This window comes from Tachypleus tridentatus, chromosome 8, assembly GCF_004210375.1.
Source record: "Tachypleus tridentatus isolate NWPU-2018 chromosome 8, ASM421037v1, whole genome shotgun sequence".
Lineage (NCBI taxonomy): Eukaryota > Metazoa > Arthropoda > Merostomata > Xiphosura > Limulidae > Tachypleus > Tachypleus tridentatus.
The window spans coordinates 80,484,732-80,505,625 of NC_134832.1; the positions used below are offsets into that span (position 1 = coordinate 80,484,732).

General features: G+C 32.7%; 1 protein-coding gene across 1 annotated transcript in view; it reads right to left on the bottom strand.

Annotated features, from left to right (window-relative positions):
• LOC143223945 (RNA polymerase II-associated protein 1-like) overlaps window positions 1-18,021 on the bottom strand; it is an 88,132-nt gene extending 70,111 nt beyond the window's left edge. The window contains exons 1-2 of the mRNA XM_076452416.1: window positions 17,885-18,021; window positions 3,814-3,973 (exon numbers count right to left, since the gene is read on the bottom strand). Of these exons, the coding sequence (XP_076308531.1) occupies window positions 3,814-3,973; window positions 17,885-18,021 (297 nt within the window). The remainder of the gene's footprint in view (window positions 1-3,813; window positions 3,974-17,884) is intronic.
• Between the last annotated feature and the right edge of the window lie 2,873 nt (window positions 18,022-20,894).

Genomic DNA, 20,894 nt, shown 5'->3' on the forward strand with positions numbered 1-20,894 from the left:
CTATTTAGCTAGTGGAGACATTATAGAGTAATTCACTAATGCTTCCTCAGACAACAAATGATCATGGACTGGTATTTTAATAATACACTTTATTTGTTCATTTTATCTCATTTATTTCTTAAGTTATAATTCTAAAATTTTGGAAATTTCGAGCAATACACTTTTGTTATATCTTTCTAGTTGTTCGAAGGAGAATGATTCAAGAAATCCCTGATCAATTCTTGTTGGCACTGATAAACATAAATTGAATTATGATTTTAATTTTAATTTAGGTTGAAATTTTTCTTCGATTCAATTCTCTGGCACAAACCCTCCATTTATTATTGTTTATATATTATAATTTATCTTGGACAAATCTCCAATTCACTATGTTATGTATTACAATTTATAAAGAATGAAGGATATATAGAACTAAAAAAGGAGGAAGCTACATGTACAACTAATCCAAAAGTCACATTTGAAGCGAGAGAGTGGTGATAGCAGAATGATACATTTGACACTGAATCTGATGAAGAAGTGATAGTTAAAAAAGTGATAGCAGGATGATATATTTGACATTGAGTCTGATAAAAAGAGTGATAGTTAAAGTTGTGATAGAAGGACGATACATTTGACACTGAGTCTGATGAAGGAGCGATGGTTAAAGTAGTGATAGCAGGACGATATATTTGACACTGCGTCTGATGAACGAACGATAGTTAAAATAGTGACAGAAAACGATACATTTGACACTACGTCTGATGAAGGAGTGATATTTAAAGAGGAAGTGCTGAGGGTGTCCTAACCTTACTTCAGGACTGGAAATTAAGTTTAAGGTGGCCATAAAGGTCTTATCAGAAAGACAGATGCTGAAGTGGAGTGAGTGATGGATAAAACCTTTGGAAGGAAATAGACAGGTATATGGGTAACCTGATCTAATCCTGACTAAAGTAATTTAACATCTAAGCCGAAGGATGAGATACAGCGGACTAGAAAATAGGGACGTTTCTTACTTAAACACGTGGCAAATGTGAACAGACATTGAATACTCAACTGATCATATAACCATCAGAACCATTAGGAAATGAAAAAAAAAAACACTCTACAAAGGATCATGTAGGAAAGAAAGAAATGGATAGAGGATTTCATGGAGCATTCAGCAAGGTTTCATTGATTGTATCATAGTCAGTGACAGGTGTGAAAGTGAGTGTGACTCAAACGTGTAGGAACTTCCATCATAGCCATAACCACTAAAAAAAGAAATTACTTCACTAGTAGACATCTGTAGTAGACCAATCTAAAATAAAAGGAAGAAAATTCAGCCCAATTGAGAAATGTTTTGAAAATGCTCCCAGGTGAAAAGAATATAAAAAGTTATATAAAATTAAAGATTCCTGTTCAATTGGAGTGAAGTTCGAAATTATAGTTAATTAATAGCTATGAAATAAAGAAAAAAACTAATAACCAGCATGAAAAACGTTAAAATAAAAGGAAGAGGAAAACTTTTAACACATTGGAAAGTTAACATTTTCTTACATGTAAATGTGTTCCCATTAGATATTTACCATTTCAGACAAAGATTCTATCTTTTGTTAGCTTCTTCCTTGAGTATTTGCATGACACTAGCGTTTGGACAATTCCTACCTAAACTCTCGTAAATTATCTTAAATTATATTGTTGGATATTGATGTTATTATGTAGTAAAAGTTCTCTCTCTACTAACAGGAGAATGACATCAATTTCCTGTTTGCTAGCTCTATTTATACTTTTAAAACTTCATTATGGACGAGGAAAGAAGTCATAAGTACTCAAAAGAAAGCACACACATGAGGAAACTTGTGGGTGAAACGGTTATTTGACAGGTGGAATATGATACAGATGATATGCTATGAGGTACATCACTCTCAATACATGATAATCTATAAAACAGATTTATTGGATAGATGCTCATAAAGTCGAGTGTTTAAAAACAAAGAGTTAAAGTACTTGTAATTACTCAATTATTGATATACAAAACCACCATGAAATTGTAATAATGGATAATAATCAAACAATCCACTAGCATTGGTAAGAAATGCAAACATTTCCGTTTAACAGAATAAAGGTCGATCACACTGATAAGAAGGAATTGTTTGTGTTGGTTCATACGTCTGAGGTGAGATTGTTGTTCAGAGATGTACCACAGCCGGAAAGATAAGCATCTGTGAAGAGATGTAGGTCTGGTATAAATCGATTGTGATTTTTGACATAAATACTACTTCATAGGCGTCAGAAGCTTCAAATATAAATCAGCATTGAGAATAGAATCCTGGATTTTAGTGTTATAAGTCCGTAAACTTAAAATTGGTCCATTGACGACCCGACAGTAGAAAAAACAAAAATAAATCGTATATGTTTGCATGTAAGTAATTTTTTACACGTGAAACTGGTAAATGTTGTCCTCGTGTACAGTAAGCTTATGATATAAATCAGTTTGTAATAAATTTCGCTGGAAAGTCCTTGTTTGACTTTTTATGTAAAGCCCTACAGAAGACCCGATGAGAGAAGAGAGACCAACAAATATAGATGTAGACTACATAAGAAGACTTTGGATATGAGCTAAGAACAGTGTTTGTATATAGTGTTAAAGATTATTACTAATATTTTTATTGAAGGACTTATGTTTGGATATACAAGAGTGTTTAGTGTTGGTGTTATTATTTGGATTATTTCATGACATAATATTTAATTATTGTTTAGTTCTTCTTCAGGTATTGGTGAAGTTAAAAGACAGTGTTTGTTTACGACACGGCCCACCATGGCCAAGTGGGTTAAGGCATTCGACTCGTAATCTGAGGGTCACGGGTTCGAATTCCCGTCACACCAAACATGCTCGCCTTTTCAGCTGTGGGGGCGTTATAATGTGACGGCCAATCCCACTATTTGTTGGTAAAAGAGTAACCCAAGAGTTAACGGTGGGTGGTGATGACTAGCTGCCTTCCCTCTAACCTTACACTACTAAATTAGGGACGGCTAGCGCAGATAGCTTTCGAGTAGCTTTGTGAGAAATTCAAAACAAACCAAACTGTTTACGACAACTGTTTTAGGTGAATTTGGTTCGTTTTCAGTTTTTTAATGAATCTGGTATATAAGATGTTAATGATGACATTCAAGGTTTGAATTTATAGATAACTAACTGTTCATTACTTGAACGTAAACATTCACTGTTCTCGAGTACTTTTTTATGATATTTTTAGCTTTGGTTTTTATTGACATAAAATGGCTTCACTTCCTGTGTACATGCGTCTTTATTTTTATTTTACAAGTTTTTAAAGACTGTTTGTCTTCTGAAACCACAACATGATTCATGCCTGCTGTTTAACATATTAATAGTTGAGTGTTATCAGAATGATGATTTATTGTTACTTTCCCACTCACTGAATAAAATGAACCCCCTCCCGTGACACAGCGGTATGTCTGCGGACTCACAACGCTGGAAACCGGTTTCGATATCCATGGTGAGAAGAGCAAACACAGCTCATTGTTTAGTTTTGTGCCTAACTTAATAAAATTCAACTAAAAACTTTATATATACAAGTATTCAACGATATATTTATAAAACAACACAGAAATCACGGATTTGGAACAGATAACAATTTATTATATCCATAAAATTATCGTACAAAATCAACTAGTAATTACATTAAAAAGAAAATAAGTAATAATACAGCTAGAATTGCATATCAAAATGTATTTTAACAATTGTTTGTTTATAGAAATATACATAGACATTATAAAGTTTATTTATAACCTAAAACATTATTTGACAAACTGCTCGACCAATGGTCATCATACTTGGCATTTACCTCTATGACCCTGAGAGGAGGGACACAACGGGGTAGAGTACTGACGGGAGCTCCCTATGCCACCTCGGGAGCCCTTGTGTCTTCCCGAGCGTCGAACAGGCGAACTGCTTGACCTTTTGACTGCAATCCCATAATGTACTCTTAAGACCCTTGACAATTAAGTAGGCATACAGTGTTAACTGTACAAATAATGTAGTTACAGGCTGTGTTTCTTATAAGGTTTTAAATTAATTGAATGTAGAATTCGGTATTAACTGTACCTAGCGTGTAATTACAGGGTGTGATTTTTATGTGGTTTTACATTAATTGAGTGTGAACTTCACTGTTAGATGTACATAGGATGTAGCTACAGGACGTAGTTCTTATAAGGTTTTACGTTAATTGAATGTGGAATTCATTGTTAATTGTATATAGCATGTAGCTACAGGATATGGTCTTTATAAGGTTTTACATTAATTGAATGTGGAATTCATTGTTAACTGTACATAGCATGTAGCTACAGGATATGGTCTTTATAAGGTTTCACATTAATTGAATGTGGACTTCAGAACATCGATTAATGCTTATTCCTGCCAAACCATATACATCACCTTCTAATTAAATTGTAGTTGACGTAAAAAATTATCTTCAAATTAGCCCACATACGATCTCTCTACATGGTGAAGTCATCTGCAAAAATATTTTGTGTTACTTGTTGTGATCAGAATACAGCTATATATCTTTGTAATATTTATACCACTGACATGATCAAGATACGCGAGTTACGTAAATATCTAATTGCGATCAGTTACTCGGTTTTTCTCTTAGTTTGAACATGCATGTAGACATGAATGTTTGTAGCTTATATTTCACAATTTGTTCTGTTTTGTCTGTGAAGATACGAATTTAATCAACAGACAAATGGCCTTAAACTTAGTATTTCAACGATGCTGAAATATTTAAGCCAATAGAATAGAACCAGGAGACCGATACATACGCATCATCTCAGAATATGTAAGGGTGTTATGATATATTATACGTATGACCAACATAGGTGAAAGGCCCTGTTTCAGGTATTATAGTCCAGTTTGGGAAAACTAGTAACACACGAATTAAATGTAGTAGAGTAGATCTAAATAGCGAACTTTTAAAAATAACTAGTTGTCTTATTTCTCAGTTTCTATTTTATTACGCCCACGAGTGTAGAATTTCCTAACACGGGTACTCGGAATCAATGTTTTTCTATGTATTTCTCATTTACTTTCTATATTTTAAGAAATATAACTAAAATGTAAACATTAATGGGTAAATAGTAATATAAACATGTATATTTATACAGTAACGTACGGTAGCCAAAATAGTATACATCTGTAGGTTAATACATAGTTTATGTTATTGTCTAAACTGAGGTGCAAATTAAGTGAAACAAGACGGAAAATTACGATTTTTTCATTTTTTTTTTTTGCATTTTATTTCTGAGAATCCAAAAATTACTCACAAATTAATAGATGATATGACCGCCTTTATTTTCCAAAAGATCATTAATCCGCTTTGGCTTCGAGTCCACGAGTTGACTGCAATCTTTACTAATTTTTGGATCGCGGTACCACACCTCAATTATGGCCTTAATTAGCTTATCTTTCGTAGTACAGTCTTTTCCCCGAAGTCTTTCTTTACAAATCGCCCAAAGATTTTCAATAGAATTTAAGTCCAGAGAGTTTCCAGACCAGTCCAGCACCTTTATTCGCGTTGTAGTCATAAAATTCTTCACCAGTTTCGATGTGTGACATAGAGCCAGATCTTGCTAGAAAATGCCAGATCCATCTGGAAATCTCTTTCTCAATTCTGGAACGACTCTTCTCTGCAAAACTTCGATGTACTGTGGTCCTCACATCATACCTTCTACAATATGTAAGCCTCCGATGTCATAGCAGTTGAAAAAGCCCCAAAACATCTTCTTCAAGGGATGTTTTAAGAACTGATTGATGTGAGATTCTCAAAGTTTCTCAACTGGAGATCTGCGAACATGCAGACTTCTTTGACCCTGTACGAAGAAATGAGTCTCGTCACTGAATAACACCTTCCTCCATTGTTCTTGCGTCCAGTTCTTATATTTCATACTCCACTGATACCGTTTTTTCTTCATTGAGTTGGTAAGAAGTTGTTTTTTGACTGGTCTCCTTGCCCTTCTAACGCAATTTCGAATGACGTAATATTCCTCAAAATTTCGTCATATGTCCCACAAATAGATCGACCGTACTGCAAAACACAGCTAATGACGCCGTCTGTGTGAAAAAATGACTATTAAAGGAAATCAGCGGGTCCAGCGAGCCAACACCGGCCGCCATGCTGAAAATATTGTAAAATGACCATTTGTTTCAATTAATTTGCACAATTTAACACCACATTCAAAACTTGACAGCTTTATAAAAAAAGAGGCTTGTAAGTTATATAAGTAATTGTTCGAATAACACTTTCATGCACATATGATGCGAAATTCGACAGACGTCAAATAAATGAGTAGTAATGCTGAAACACCTGCGATATCAGAATGTTTATTGGACCAGCGCAACTTTGAATCATATAATAAATATTTTCATTAGAATTTTATTACTCTTGAAAATTTCTTTGGTAAGTGTTGTAGGAAATATGAGGTGCTTTTCGTCCAATATTGTGTTCTTCGAGCAAGGGCCTGTAAGAATCATACTGTTTTGTTCTGCACGTGCCTTCTTGCTCTTTAGAAGCATTGTATTACAGCGCGATGCGCAAAGACGGTCAGAGATTTCAGTTTCATTCACAGTTAGTTTAACTTAAGATGTTGAAAGTAAGATAAACACAAAAAAAAATTATGGGATATGACTAACAGTTGAAATTCTCAGGGTACGTACTTTGAAACCTCTTGATTAATAATGAGGAAAAGGACACAACTGCTCATTTTATTACTAATTTTACTATTTTTGTCATTGCAGTTGATGAGTTTTCTACAGTCTAAAATATCAAGTAATAAACGTAATAACAGTAAAAATATAAAATTTTATTGAAAGTGTTATACGTTCATTTAAGACGTTCTAGTGGTTATATAAATGAAATTTGACATTTTTGAGACAAAGAAAATCATTTTTAATCTCAAAAGTCAGCTTTTAGCGGTGTGAGGCCGTAAACATAATGCTGTGCCTATGAGAGGGTTTGTGATTTTGATGTGTTAACTACTACTAGTGTTTGACGAGAAGCCTCTTCAACACCTCAGATGACAGGTATAATGTAACAAACATATAACATATTTTCCTTTGCTTTCAGTTATGGGTTCTTATAATTACCATAACATAAAAAGTATCTAAACGTTAATATACTAACTGGAAGTAACCAGTCTTGAGATATCAGAAATTCTATAAACTGATTTCCCAGTTTTGTTAAACTAAAGTCAATGTTCCAGAGCTTAAAATTCATTATTTTCACTTCCCATTTTCATTTTTAACATAAAATTTTGTTCTACTGTTATTATGTCCACTGTTATACAAATATTGATGTCTACAGATAATGGTTGCCAAACAACGTGTTAACAAATATATGTGTTTGTTTGTGTGTGTGTTTATATATTTGTATATTAGTTCCAAGAAAACGCTATTTTAGTTTCATAAAAATGAACATTCTGCAAAACGTCTCAATTTTGTTCTTGAGAAAGCAGTGATAAACCTCTGTCACTTTCAAAAAAAAATTCATAAGCTATTATACTTCATATATAAAATATTATATTTTTATAAAGATTTTAATTCCACTACATGTCTATTTTGTCATAGTTTTAGCTTTCAGATACCAAGGCATTCATTCGCATAAAGATGATTCACTATGTGAAAAAGTTAATATTTCCTGCAGTAAGATAAAATTAATTACTAAACCAACCTCTATTCTCAACTGTGATTTTTATGATTGGTCAGTAACAATAAATAAGTCCAAACAGGTATTATTGTTTATGTATTTTTTACCATTTAACAAAATAAAATCCAAACAATAAAATGACGTAAGTTTACAAGTATGTAATTTTTAATTTAATTGTCTGTTTAACATACATTTCTTTAAAGTAATAAAACAATGAGTATTATGGCGAGAATCAGGTACTTTTCTGCTTCATATCAAATGGAAGTCAAATCAAACCTAGTGTAAAAATATAAAAACAAGGTAAATAGATATTACAAATATATTTCTTTACAAATCATATTCCTATAAAACAAAATTCTGATAGAACTCAAGCTAACAATAAAAATCACTGCATCAGAGGAACCATTCCATTAGCTGATAACAGATATGAGAATGGAATAATTCATTTAGCAGACCAGGATGTCCAACAGATTTCACAAACGACATAAAATTATTACTTCTCATATCGATTTTTAGAGTTTTTAATGAGTACTTATTCATAATAATCAAATTCGTCAAAACACAAAAGTTTCATGCATATTCAAAAGGAATAAAACAGATTTTTGAAAACAGTGATATGTAAAAAAAAAACACATTTATCCTTTTACCTTCCTGTAGAAATCTCCTTAAGTGTTAAAGATCAATCAGTGTTTTCTTTCAACTATGGATTTAACTGTTCATAGTTTTGATAATGTGATAACATAATTTTATCTATTATTGAAATTCTACAATATAATGTTGTAGGTATATTTAAGTGTTTTAAAAATGACCAGTAGACAGATAAAGCAACAAACATGGTTTAAATTCTGTTGTTCACCTAAAACAAAAACAAAAAAATCGTTGTCCTGCTGAAAAATCCAATCATTTCCACACAAGCGAGGACCTTCAGTCAATAAGGATGCTCTCCTCAACATGCCAATGTAGCCAGCCGCTATTTAACGCCGCTGTATAACCTAAAGCTCTATTGTTCCATGGAAGGAGAAAGTACCCCAGATCATGATGAAACCTCCTCCACTATATCGTGTAGAAAATGTCTCCAGTGGGATATCGTTATCGTGCCAGTAACATTGGAAGCCATCTGGGTCATCCAGGTTATATTTTTTCTCATCAGAGAACAAAACCTTCGCCCACTTTTCTATATCACATGTTTGGCGCTTCTCAGGAAAGGTTAACCGAGCTGTTTCGTGGTGTGGAAGGAGGCGTGGCCTTTGAAGACGTTTACGGTTTTTAAAGCCTTTCTCTTGTAGATACCGTCTTATTGTTCTTGAGCTGCATTCTGTGTCCGTAAGGGCCTTAATCTGGTTCGACGATCGGGTGGTGTCTTGCTGAACAACCCGTCGAATGCTCCTGCTCAACGCCGGCGAAATTTTATTGGGCCGACCACTTGAAATTCTCGTTCCATATCCCTCAGAGTCTTTTAAGAAATTTGCAACAACAGTTTTACTACACCCAATCTCACCAGCGATGGCACGTTGAGAGAGACCTTGTTTTGCAGTTCGACAATTCTGCCACGTTAAAACTCTGTCAACTTTTTAGCCTTTGCCATATTTTCACACAATGTAACACAGGAGATGTCAGTGGGAGATATTGACAATGCTAATGCTTGAACACAAATGACTAAATTTCGTGACGTTTTTACCGATTAACGCTTCGTTTCAGTATAGTCTTAAACTTTTGACCAGCTAGTATTTAGGCCAATTTCATAGTGTTCACATTTTCCCTATTAAATGCTAAAAAAGTTTTTGTTTTTATTTTCCCTTTTTTTATATTCATCTTTCGAAGCTCTACTCAAATAAGTGGTTGAGTCTAACAACGCAAAATGCATATTGTTTCTTTATGTTCATTGGCCTTAAGATTTTGACCAGCAATGTATATGCTAATATTTTCAAAATTTCTAATAGAAGTACACTTATATTTTCTAGGTGCAAGTAATTGTTTTTTTAATTTTGGAAAATTTTTAGCTTTGTTTGCTTATTAAACTCCTTTTTTCTGTGTTTTTTAAAATGTATTAACAGTTTCAATAACTACTTTAGGTAACGTTAGTGAAATATTCAGTTTAGTGCATGATTTTTTAAACTCTTCTCCTTGGAGCTCTTGGGCCCCTCCATACTTATCTGTGGCTCCGCGAGGAAATTTTAGAATGTTAACAAGTGGGTTACCTTTCGGACTTATTTGCCTATCTAAATGAAGTGAATGCTGTAATGCAGGATACCAGGGTAACGTACTTTAAATTTCAGAGTAAAATGGAGCGCTTCAATGTAAGCTAAAACTTTGTGGTGAATGTATACTTGTGGAATAACTTAATTTATTCGAAAATCTCAGTGGTTTTTTTACTCATGAATGAAATATCCTTAAGTGAAAATGCAAAAGTTTCAGTCTTGCAGCGCGTATCTGATTTGTATACAACTATTGGGGAGTAATTCCCTTCTCATTTAGAAAAAAATACTGTGAATTCAAAATCCATTTGTTGACTCTGCAAATACCAATGATTTACCTTTGAAAGAGAAAGAACAGCTTATAGAAATTTCAACTGATTACACTCTAAAAACAAAATTTCAACATAAGAAATCACATAATTTTGGATTCAAATAGCCATGGAATACCCTGAAATAAGTAACAGAGCTTTGAAAATTTTGGTACGTTTTCCAACAACATATCAAACATTTTCACTGTGTACAGCTACGAAGACCAAATTTAGAAACAGACTAAATATTGAAGAGGATCTGCGCTTACAGGTAACAACCATAACTCCAAATATTGAACTATTTTGTGAATGAAAGCAAGCCCATCCGAGCTACTGTACTTTTACTGCTATAAATTTTGCAAACAGAATTTTTTGAACAAGTAAGTAGAAGTAAATTTTTTTCTTTAGGTATTGATATTTTTAATAAATTTGTATTCTAAAAGCTTGAAGTGAACTTTATCTGGTGCTAGTGACCAATTGTGTCTATTTTCAATCTAGTTTTTCTATTAAGGCTCAGGAATGTTTCTTCTTTTTGATGTGAAGCTCCGCAGGTCTAAAATGTTTAGGAACTCCAGGTTCAGTGTATAATTTCTTTATCGATGTTTTCTGTTCTGCACATAGTCTGTTCTAAATTTATAAAGCCTTTTAGCTTCTGGTGGATTACATGATTAGAAAATTAATTTTTATAATTTCCGTTGTATGTGTTACTTCTATGAATTTTGTGGTGAAACCTTGAAGTGTGTGTGTATGAGGGTCGTGTGGTGCTAACATTTGAAAAATTAATCGTATCGTTCTTTTCGTTTTTTTTCTGTGAAATGTTTGTCTTTCTGTAGATTGTTTATATGTTAGATAAATTATGTCTGTTTATCTTAACAAGTAAAATCACAGAAAACTTCATCTATATATCTAAACAAAATTATTGGTTTCTATTTGGAAATGATTGATTCATGTTATTCTATGTGATACAAAAAAAGAACGGTCGAAGTACAGGACAATCAATGTATTTCGTGTGGCTAATCTGTGTAACTGAATTATGTACGAATTTCTCATTGCAAATTAATAAATTTGACTCGTCGTAACAGTTCGATTAGGTGTTCTTGTTTCATGTTGATTCTCGTTTGGAATTTTGTGAAATGTTTTCTTCGAGTGAGTTGTATTGCTTTGTGACAAAGGGTTTGAAGAAACAGGCTTAAGACATCAAAGCTAAACATAATGACGTTTGTGTATAAACTACGTAAGTGTTGCAGAAGATATGAAGTGTTGTTTAAATGGGTGCTTGTTTTGGAAAAGTAACTTGTTAAAATGCAGTTCAAGTGTTTATGAAAGTTGCAGTTTAGAAAGTTATAATGATACATGATTGGGGGTAAGGTTTTTATGAACGTTTGGTAAATCGTAGCTTTTGGTGTTGTAGCTTGGTTTGCATGAAAAAAAATATGGTTTAAATGTAATAGTTTTTCTTTTAATTGTATTCTGAGTAAATTTCTGGTCTTTTTGTTGTATATTTGGTTAATATCAGTGTTTGACTGGATAAGCGTAGACGTATCATTCAATACACTTACCATTAACGAATAATACTGTTTGGCTGTTAAAATAACGATTGAATTTTTTTATCGGCTCTTTGCATGACAATATTTTCACTTTTCCTAACGTTTTAGGCCTTTTCTTTCTTCTCATGTCAAATTTTGTTTTATAGGTTTCCTTTTGTTTAGTGTTTTTGAAGTTTATTAATCGACCTGCTTTTGGTTTGGTAGGAAAATTGCTCGTTATTCTTGTTTTTTGGAAACGAATTCTCAAATCCTTCTAGTTGTTCTCTAAAACAGAATAATAAACAAACATGATGCTAAAAGGGCATGTCTTCAAAATTATCATTATATCTTTAGATAACATGAAATTTAATTCTTTTACAAACAAAATATCCAGTAGGGTGTCCCTAATGGAACCCGACTTTAGAAGTGGTGAAGATTGCCAATTATATTCACATAATTATGCTAAAAAGCCATAATTTGCCCCTCTATGTTGGTTATAAGTGAATGAAGTATTTCATAAAATATTACTATTGATGTTATTGATTGTACTTGCACTGTCTATACCATATAAAATATTATTATTGATATTACTTTTTATTTTTGTTATAAACAAGCTAACTTATATTTTTAGTTAAATATGCCACATAAAAATATAAAAATGGACTATCCGAACCTATATATTCACAGAGAAAAGAAATATTCCTCCTAGACCACCCTATAGCCCAGTTACCACAAAATAGATTGCCGACGCTAGGTTTCATAATTAAGAGGTATTTGTGGATCAGTTGTCATATTCAAAAATTGAAGTACAAGTCAATCAAAGAGAAAATTGCCTGTTCACAAGAACGCAATTCAAATGACCTGATCTGTCAAGGCAAAGATGGTGGATGTGAATCAGCTACAGGCAATTCCAAGTTTTGTCTTGTAAGAGAAATGATAGTTATTTGGGAGTTGGCAGGCTTTGGAACAAGTTTTATTCTGTCAGGAAAGCAATCAGAAACAAAACTGAAAACTCCTTTAAAAATATAAAGATCGTAAAAGAAATAAGACACTACAATAGAAAAACGATACATTTTCTCAGAAAACTCGCATTTTTTGGACAAAGTAGACAAATAATTTACATTGGAACCAAAGATATAGCTTAAATAATAAAAATGATAGCTTCAAATCCGGTGAAGATAAGGAAGAAGACATTCTTTTTTCACAATATTGTAGAGAGGGAAAAAGTAGTGATTTTGGAATGTAACAAAAAATTAGAGGAGAAGATCAAAAAACAGTAAAAAGAAAATAAAAATCTTGGAGAAAAGGATGACACAGTGGAATTACGAGAAAACAGCAAGTCTAAGTTTTGACAATGAAGAAGAAGAGCAGGAGAGCAGTTTAAGTAAACACCAGACAAGCGATAATGATGCTTATGTCTCACATGAAGAAAATAATAGTACTGGTGAATGTGACAGTTCCAGTGAGGAATACCATTCTTCTAATAAAACAAACAAGGAAAAAATCTAGTAATAATTATAAAATTATTTTTGAGACTTCTATCAATCAGCTCATGGAACATGTCATCCCGATTACCACTAAGGTTGGAATCGAGGTGCGGCCTCCTTTGAACTTATAGATTATAGGTACTATCTTGAAATCCAGTGGAGTTGACATAAATAATGTCAGTCTTTCTCGGTTAAATGTTTGAAAAAGGAAATGGGAAATTATAGAATCTGAAATTACAAGCATCAGAGAAGACGTGTTAAATCAAATATTGAGTTTCACTTCGCCACAAATATAGTGAGGGAATTGAAGGAGGAGAAAAAAATTATAGTTGGTGTTGAGATGCTTGCAGTCTGTGCCACTACTCCATTCTTAGATCCAATTGATTTACTTCTAGAAATAATCCAAATACCTTCTTCTAAAGGTCATTAGTGAGCAGTTATCCTTTGCAGTCTTCTTGAATATTATGATATCACAAATCAGGTCATGACACTTTCATAGGACCACACTTTATTTGACACAGGTCAGGACAATGGAACGATTGTCAACCTGATAAGAATTTTGGAAAACCTTTACTGTGGATCGTGTGCCGTCATCACGTTTTCAATATGATGGAGGCTTTGACAGGGCAAAAGATCATATGCCCAAGGAGAAAATGTAACAATTTTTGAAACAAATTTGGCGTGAAATGTGCCATGTTGTAAATAAAATAGAAAGTCTTATCGAGTTTCTTTGGCACCTGATTCAAACTTGTTTTTAAATGTTTGAACTAGCACAAAAAAGTCTAAGATTTTGTAACCATGCACTCAGAGTAGACACATTTCAGAGACGAGATTACAAGTATTTATGCCATCCTCCTCGTATACATTGTATCAACTGTGACTTAATACACAAATCTATAGCAACAACATAAATTTCGTATTAAATTATGTATACATATTAACTTCAGCATTAATTTTCATTGAATAAACAAAGAACTGAACCACACACTACATTACACTTGTTTATCCTTTGAAGTTTCAACTAAATACCAAATCCATATATATCAGTATATTGAAATAACAAATCAACTAACAAGTTATTTGTCCATATATTTATATTTATATTTATTAAGTAACGTAAGAGTTTCTTAATGATTTTGTTACCATACAAAACAACAGTGTTTTTTTATTGTTTTAATACTTATTTGATTGATTTTGTTCACAGTGGACTCTTTTTATATAACGGAAAACTTTTTATTTTGTACGCAGTCAGCTCCATGTTTATTTTAAAGTAATCCTACATGATTTAAATATTGTCTATAATTTATTATGAACAAAATAAAATGTTTCATAATTTATCGGGTCATCCCATAAGTAATGTCCGAAATTTCAATACAGAAAACGCATCGTCATTTATGTCTGTGTAGAAAGCTTTAATGACTAAAATGTGTGTTAGGACGTGTATAAAAAATGTTCAGATAAATAAAAGAAACTAACCCAACTCCACTTTTTCAGATCATTAATAAAATAAACCCTTACCATTTCTAGACAGGTTAGTGACTGAAGATGAAAAATGGATATATTGGGAAAATGTTAAGGGTCGCAAACATTGGTTCAGTGCAGGTAAAGTGGTTAAAGCACAGCCCAAAATGGACCTTCACCCAAATCACTCGCTGAATTTATAAAGTAAAGCTACGTGAGGGTTATCTGCGTTACTCGTCCGTAATTTGTCATCACCACCTACCGCCAACAGTTGGATACTCTTTCACCAACGAATAGTGGGATTAACCACCACATAATAATCTCAACAGCTGAAAGAGCGAGAATGTTTGGTGTAACGGGGATTCGAATCTGCGACCGTCAAATTACGAGTCGAGCGATCTAACCACCTAGTGATGCCGGGCGACTTTATAAGAAATAAGAAACCAAAATAAAATATAAAGAAGTTTTAGTAAACGGTATGACTATTGCAGTGAGGCCTAATAAACCGCTAATTTGCAAATTTGTGTCGTCCTTGTCTACGTTTTCCTTTCAATCAGATGTCGGCTATTTTCAGTCTTTGACTGCCATTAACATTATGACGAGTTGTACGTGTGACTGCAAAGTATCCAAGAGAAGAAAACCTAAAACTATGCACACATAGTAAGGGGATACTGTGGGTGTGAACTGGGATATCATGTGTTAAATTTGCCCTATAACTCTTAAGCCTAATTATTCTGCTTCATAAAGGTTCATAGAAAAGTATCGAATTTTCTCTCTTACTAAATAAACAACATGAGGATATTTTATGTCAAATACACTATTTTCAACATGAACATAGAAACTTTAAATATTTGAAGTAAACTAAGTTTTGGAAATAGAAACAGAAAATACTGCAAAATTCAAAGATTGAAAAAATCAAGTAAAATCACAGTAATAAAAAAACGAATCTGAGAAACTAAAGTAAAACTATTTGTTTTTAAAAAAGGTTGAACTGAATTAAAATAAAGGAGACACTTAACTGGTATATCAGGGCCTCAGTGAATTATGAGGGGACACTAGAATCCTATGGCAAATCGTGTTTATTTTATACTTCTTAAGAATAAAACAAACGCTTTTAGGTTATGTTATTCATTTATGTTTTTGTTTTAATTCAAGAGCTTAACAAGTAGTAAATACGCAGTGTTTTCACTGGGCAGCTACTGGAAGTGTTTTACGAGCGTATGAGCAGATGGTGGGGTATTTTATTCCAAAACACAGGATATGATACGTTACTGTATTATTCATTTGAGGCCTTAAAAGAATCAAGGTGTGTATATGGCCTCAAACAAATAACGTTTTTGAAGACAAATGACAAGTTGGGTATAAAATAATGAAGGCCGACATGTTGAAAAACTAGTTTCAAAGCGTAATCAAATTATATATGGATAGAGTGTGTCTTTTTAGTAAAATCTGGCATCAGCTCGGAGTACTTTAGTTGTGTGTTGAAGTGTGCCCTCCAATGGCACAGCGATATATCTGCGGACTCACACTGCTAGAAACCGGGTTTCGATACCCGTGATAGGAAGAGCACAAATAGCGTATTGTGCAGCTTTGTGCTTTACTCGAAACGAACAAACGGACTTCCATCCTTAACAAAGCAAAAATAAAAATACACACAAACAACAAGAAACACTTCAACAGTGTGTATCAAGATGTTTCTCTTAAGTAGTTCAAGTTTTTCGAGACACCATCAAGAGAAACTGAAGATAAACAGACAAACTTTGATCCAAAGGTTTGTTCTAAAACTGCGATATGGGATCCGAAGTATTAAAAACGTTTATACTTTAATGTTCTTGAACGATAGCTGTCAATATTGGCCACTTTTATATCGCATAGAATCATCTGTCTGTACATATCATGTAAAATTTTTATCAGGTAGATGGAATGATCCAAAAAGTAATAATTTTGTTTATATGAATACTTTTATGATATTAATATTTTTAATCATAATTTTGATTGATATATTATTTAATGTGACACTAAAGAACGTAATCAATGCTTACAGTTAAGCAATTTACCCAGTTAATGACCAGCTCGTTAAAATAAATTTCTGTTTGGTGTCTGTTTTTCAAGTTATCAGAAATACAATAGAGTGTTCTGAAATCAGTTTTATTTTATGTACTCTGTTTACTCTTGTTTGTTGTAAATAAACAATTGATTTTAACTTTTTATATGTTTTTTGTGTTTTTTATAGCAAAGCCACATCGGACCATCTGCTGAGCACACCGAGGGGAATCGAAATCTTGATTGAAGTGTTGTAAATCCGTAGACTTACTGCTGTACTAGTGGGGGGCTAACTTTTCATATACACTTAGAGGTAACTTTATTAGGTACATATATCTAGTACGGGATAGGACTCACTTTTACCTCCAGAACAACCAGAATTCTTCGTGACATGGTTCAACAAGGTTATGGAAAAATTCCTTAGATATTTTGGTCCATGCTGACTCGATAGTATCACACAGTTCCTGCAGAATTGTCGACTACACATTTATTCTGCTAACCTTCTATTCAACTTCATCCCAAAGGTGCTCTATTGAAATTTAGATCTAGGGACTGTGCAGTGCAGGTCATTGGAGTACACTGAAGCCACTGTAATGTTCGTAGAACCAGCTTGAGATGATGCGTCCTTTGTAACATGGCACATTTTCCTTCTGGAAGTAGTCACTGGAAAATTTGTAGATTATGACCATAAAGGGATGCACATGGTTAGCAACAATGATCAAGTACGCTGTAACATTCAAATGATGCTCAAATAGTATTAAGGGGCCTACTGTGTGCCAAGAAAATATTCCCCACAACATTACAGCACCAGCAGCCTGTACCGTTGTCACAAAGCAAGATGGATTCATGGATTCATGCTGTTTACGTCAAATTCTGATCATTTGCATTTCGTACCAAAAATCGAGATTCTTCAGACAAGGCGACGTTTTTCCAATCTTCAATAGTCCAGTTTTGGTGATCCTGTACTCACTGTAGCCTCATCTTCCTGTTCTTAGCTGGTATGAGGAACCCAGTGTAGTCTTCTGCTGCCTGTAGCCCATCTGCTTCTGAACATCATTGTTGTAAAGAGTTGATATTTGTGGTCTTCCTTTCAGCTTGAACAAGTCTGGCCATTCTCCTCTGACCTCTCTCATTAACAATGTGTTTTCGCCCACAGAACTGCCGCTTACAGAATGTTTCTCTCACCAATCTCTGTAAACTTTAGAGACTGTAGGGCGTGAAAATCCCAGTAGATCAACAGTTTCTGAGATGCTGGAACCACCACGTCTGACACCAACAAACATTCCACGATCAAAGTCGCTTAGATCACACATCTTCCCCATTCTAATGTTTGATGAAACAACAACTGAACCTCTTGACATACCTGCATGCTTTATGTATTCCATATGATTCACTGTTTTGCTATTTGCGTTAAAAGAGCAGGTGTACTTAATAAAGTGGCCACTGAGTGTATATTGTGTCTGATAGAAAGGTTTGTTAGATATAGCCAGTGTTATTTTGTTTTGTGAGCGTGTTTTTCTGTATATATATACAATACTATGCAATACAGTAATTGTTCATATGAAATTAAAATCAGCACTCTAAAACAATAAAATATTTAGTGTTTTTTTTTTTTATTTCTCGCTCGCCGTCCCTAATTTAGCAGTGTAAGACCTTAGGGAAGGAAGCTAGTCATCATCATCCATCGCCAACTCTTGGGCTACTTTTTTTGCCAACAACTAGTGAGATTGACCGTCACATTATAACGCCCCGCAACTGAAAGGGCAGTATGTTTGGTGCGACAGGGATTTGAAACTACGACCCTCAGATTACGGGTCCAACGCCTTAACCCACCTGGCTATGCCGAGTCAATATATTTAGTATAAATCCAAAACATAACAATACAATTTAAATTCAAACACATGCCTCTACTACCATTCCTTACTTTCGTCCTTTAAAATGATAGTGGAGGGTGTTCTTGAATTGCATTTACATCGTGCTGTTTTTCGTTCATATATATATATATATATATAACTTATGTGGTATTCATCTGTGAATATAAAGTGTTCTCGGTGAATCAGTACTAGTAGTGACATCTACATTTAGTACTATCATATTTATTTATTATTACTAAATTACCACGTTTGAGTGCTATTTTCATCTGTATTAAAAGAGTGATTGTTACTAGTACTTGTATGACCATTTTAATAAAGTTTGCATATTAATGGAACATGTAAAACATAGTGTTTCTGTTAATAATGTACATCACTTTTCAATGGTCTTTATTTACTTTTATAAAAGTTTCTTCTTGCTTTCTGTGAAATTAAATTTTATTAGAATATAGTTTTAAAAGGCCTAGTTATTCTTTAAAAATGGGTTTGAATTGACAATTATAAAACATTGGATGGTGATTTGACATATTCTTCTGTTGATGATAAAGTTAAAATACACATTTAAACTGTATTTTTAAAATACTGTAGTCAAATATCAACTTCTTCATTAAACACATTTTCCAATTCCTGTTTTATGAAATTATGCATTTTCTGAGAAAGTTTCTATTTTCTTTCCAAACTATACTGCAAAGAGCACATATATAGCAAAAATACTGTGTAGTTTTGTGTTTAAGAAAAACATGACAAGTTTCCATAATTAACACAATAATGAATTATGTGTGTAATACATCTGCACATACACACACAAACAAATTTCTATTATTTCTCTTTAACTTATGAAATCTAGAACAAAACAATACTCTCCTTCAAACTAGCAATGTTATTTATGAAGAAAATATTAGTACAATATATTAACGTATTGGTGTAAATATTTTATTTTTATTGGACATAACTGCCTATGGAAATAAATAATAAAATTACAAGTGGATCAAGAAAAAAAATTACTGAAAATATGAAGAGCATTACAGAAGAATGGTTGACACTTGGACAAATAAAAAATAAATTCAGTAACTATATTTGAATAGAAATGATAAGACAGCTTTGTTTACAAAACATTCAGTATATAATATGATTAAAAAGATAATTTCATAACTTATACTTAATTTTGTTTGTTAATATTATATAGTTAACTTATTACTTCATAAGAAGGTATGGTTGTTTGTTGTGTTAATGTTTTGTATTCTTGATTGTTTTATCACTTGTAACGTTACAAAGACACTTCTCATCTACTGGTGATTGTGGATAACAATATTTCTAAAATATTGTATAAATACTGTCATGTTCATATAGTCTTTTATAGCTAACTATCATTCATATAAAATTGCACTATTTCATGCACATTCTATGTATCTTAGTTCCTTGATCTTTGCATGACTAAGTTTTGTTTATTGTTTTTGTTCTTAATATTTTTGTTTGTTTGTTTGTTTGTGTTCATTGTTAAATCTTTATTAATGTAAAAAGTTTCCAGTGTATTGTATTGTCATGGTTTCTAAAATGTTGTTAAACTAAGATCATATCTATAATTACTTTAAACAAGAAGCAGTATTCGGTTTCATAAATGTGGGTATAGCAAGTTTGTGCCTTGGACTTTCCATTTTCTAGCACAACTTGATAGCTAAGATGTTATAATTAACACTTTATGAGATAGTACAAAAGTGATAAAGAAAACTGTATGGTGGTTTACTGTGTTGAAAACTTGGCAGGTTTGTGTTTTTAGTACTCTTGATTTCATACTTTTTTTTCATTTATTTCTAAACCATTTTCTAAATGAACTAAAGCTACTCCTTAAAATTGTATAAAGATCATTATGTTATCTAAAGAATAGAATTTCCAAAATCAAAAGTGATGAAACATATATTCCCTGAATTAACTGCCAAACAGTACAACAAACATTTTCACAAATTATATTGATTGCAGGTGTCTAAACCAATTTTGTATTGTCCAATTGGTATCAAGCATTTCATTTTATTCCAGCCACCAGCTGTTACCTTCCACAGATATGTGTACATTCATAACCTATAACAGTATAATTGACAATATCTCTTTGTGAGATGTTGGTTAAAAACAAAGTAGCTGCAATCTTGTTCAATAAATCATGTAAACATGAGATTTACATTAATATAAAGTTTCACATTAAAGAAATAGAAAAAACAGTAACTAATAATAGTCAGGTAATAATAATCAGATTTGGTTTAGAAATGTCTTTAAAATTTTATTTCTAAAAGTCATATTTGATACATAATTAATAGTTGAAATACTTAGAA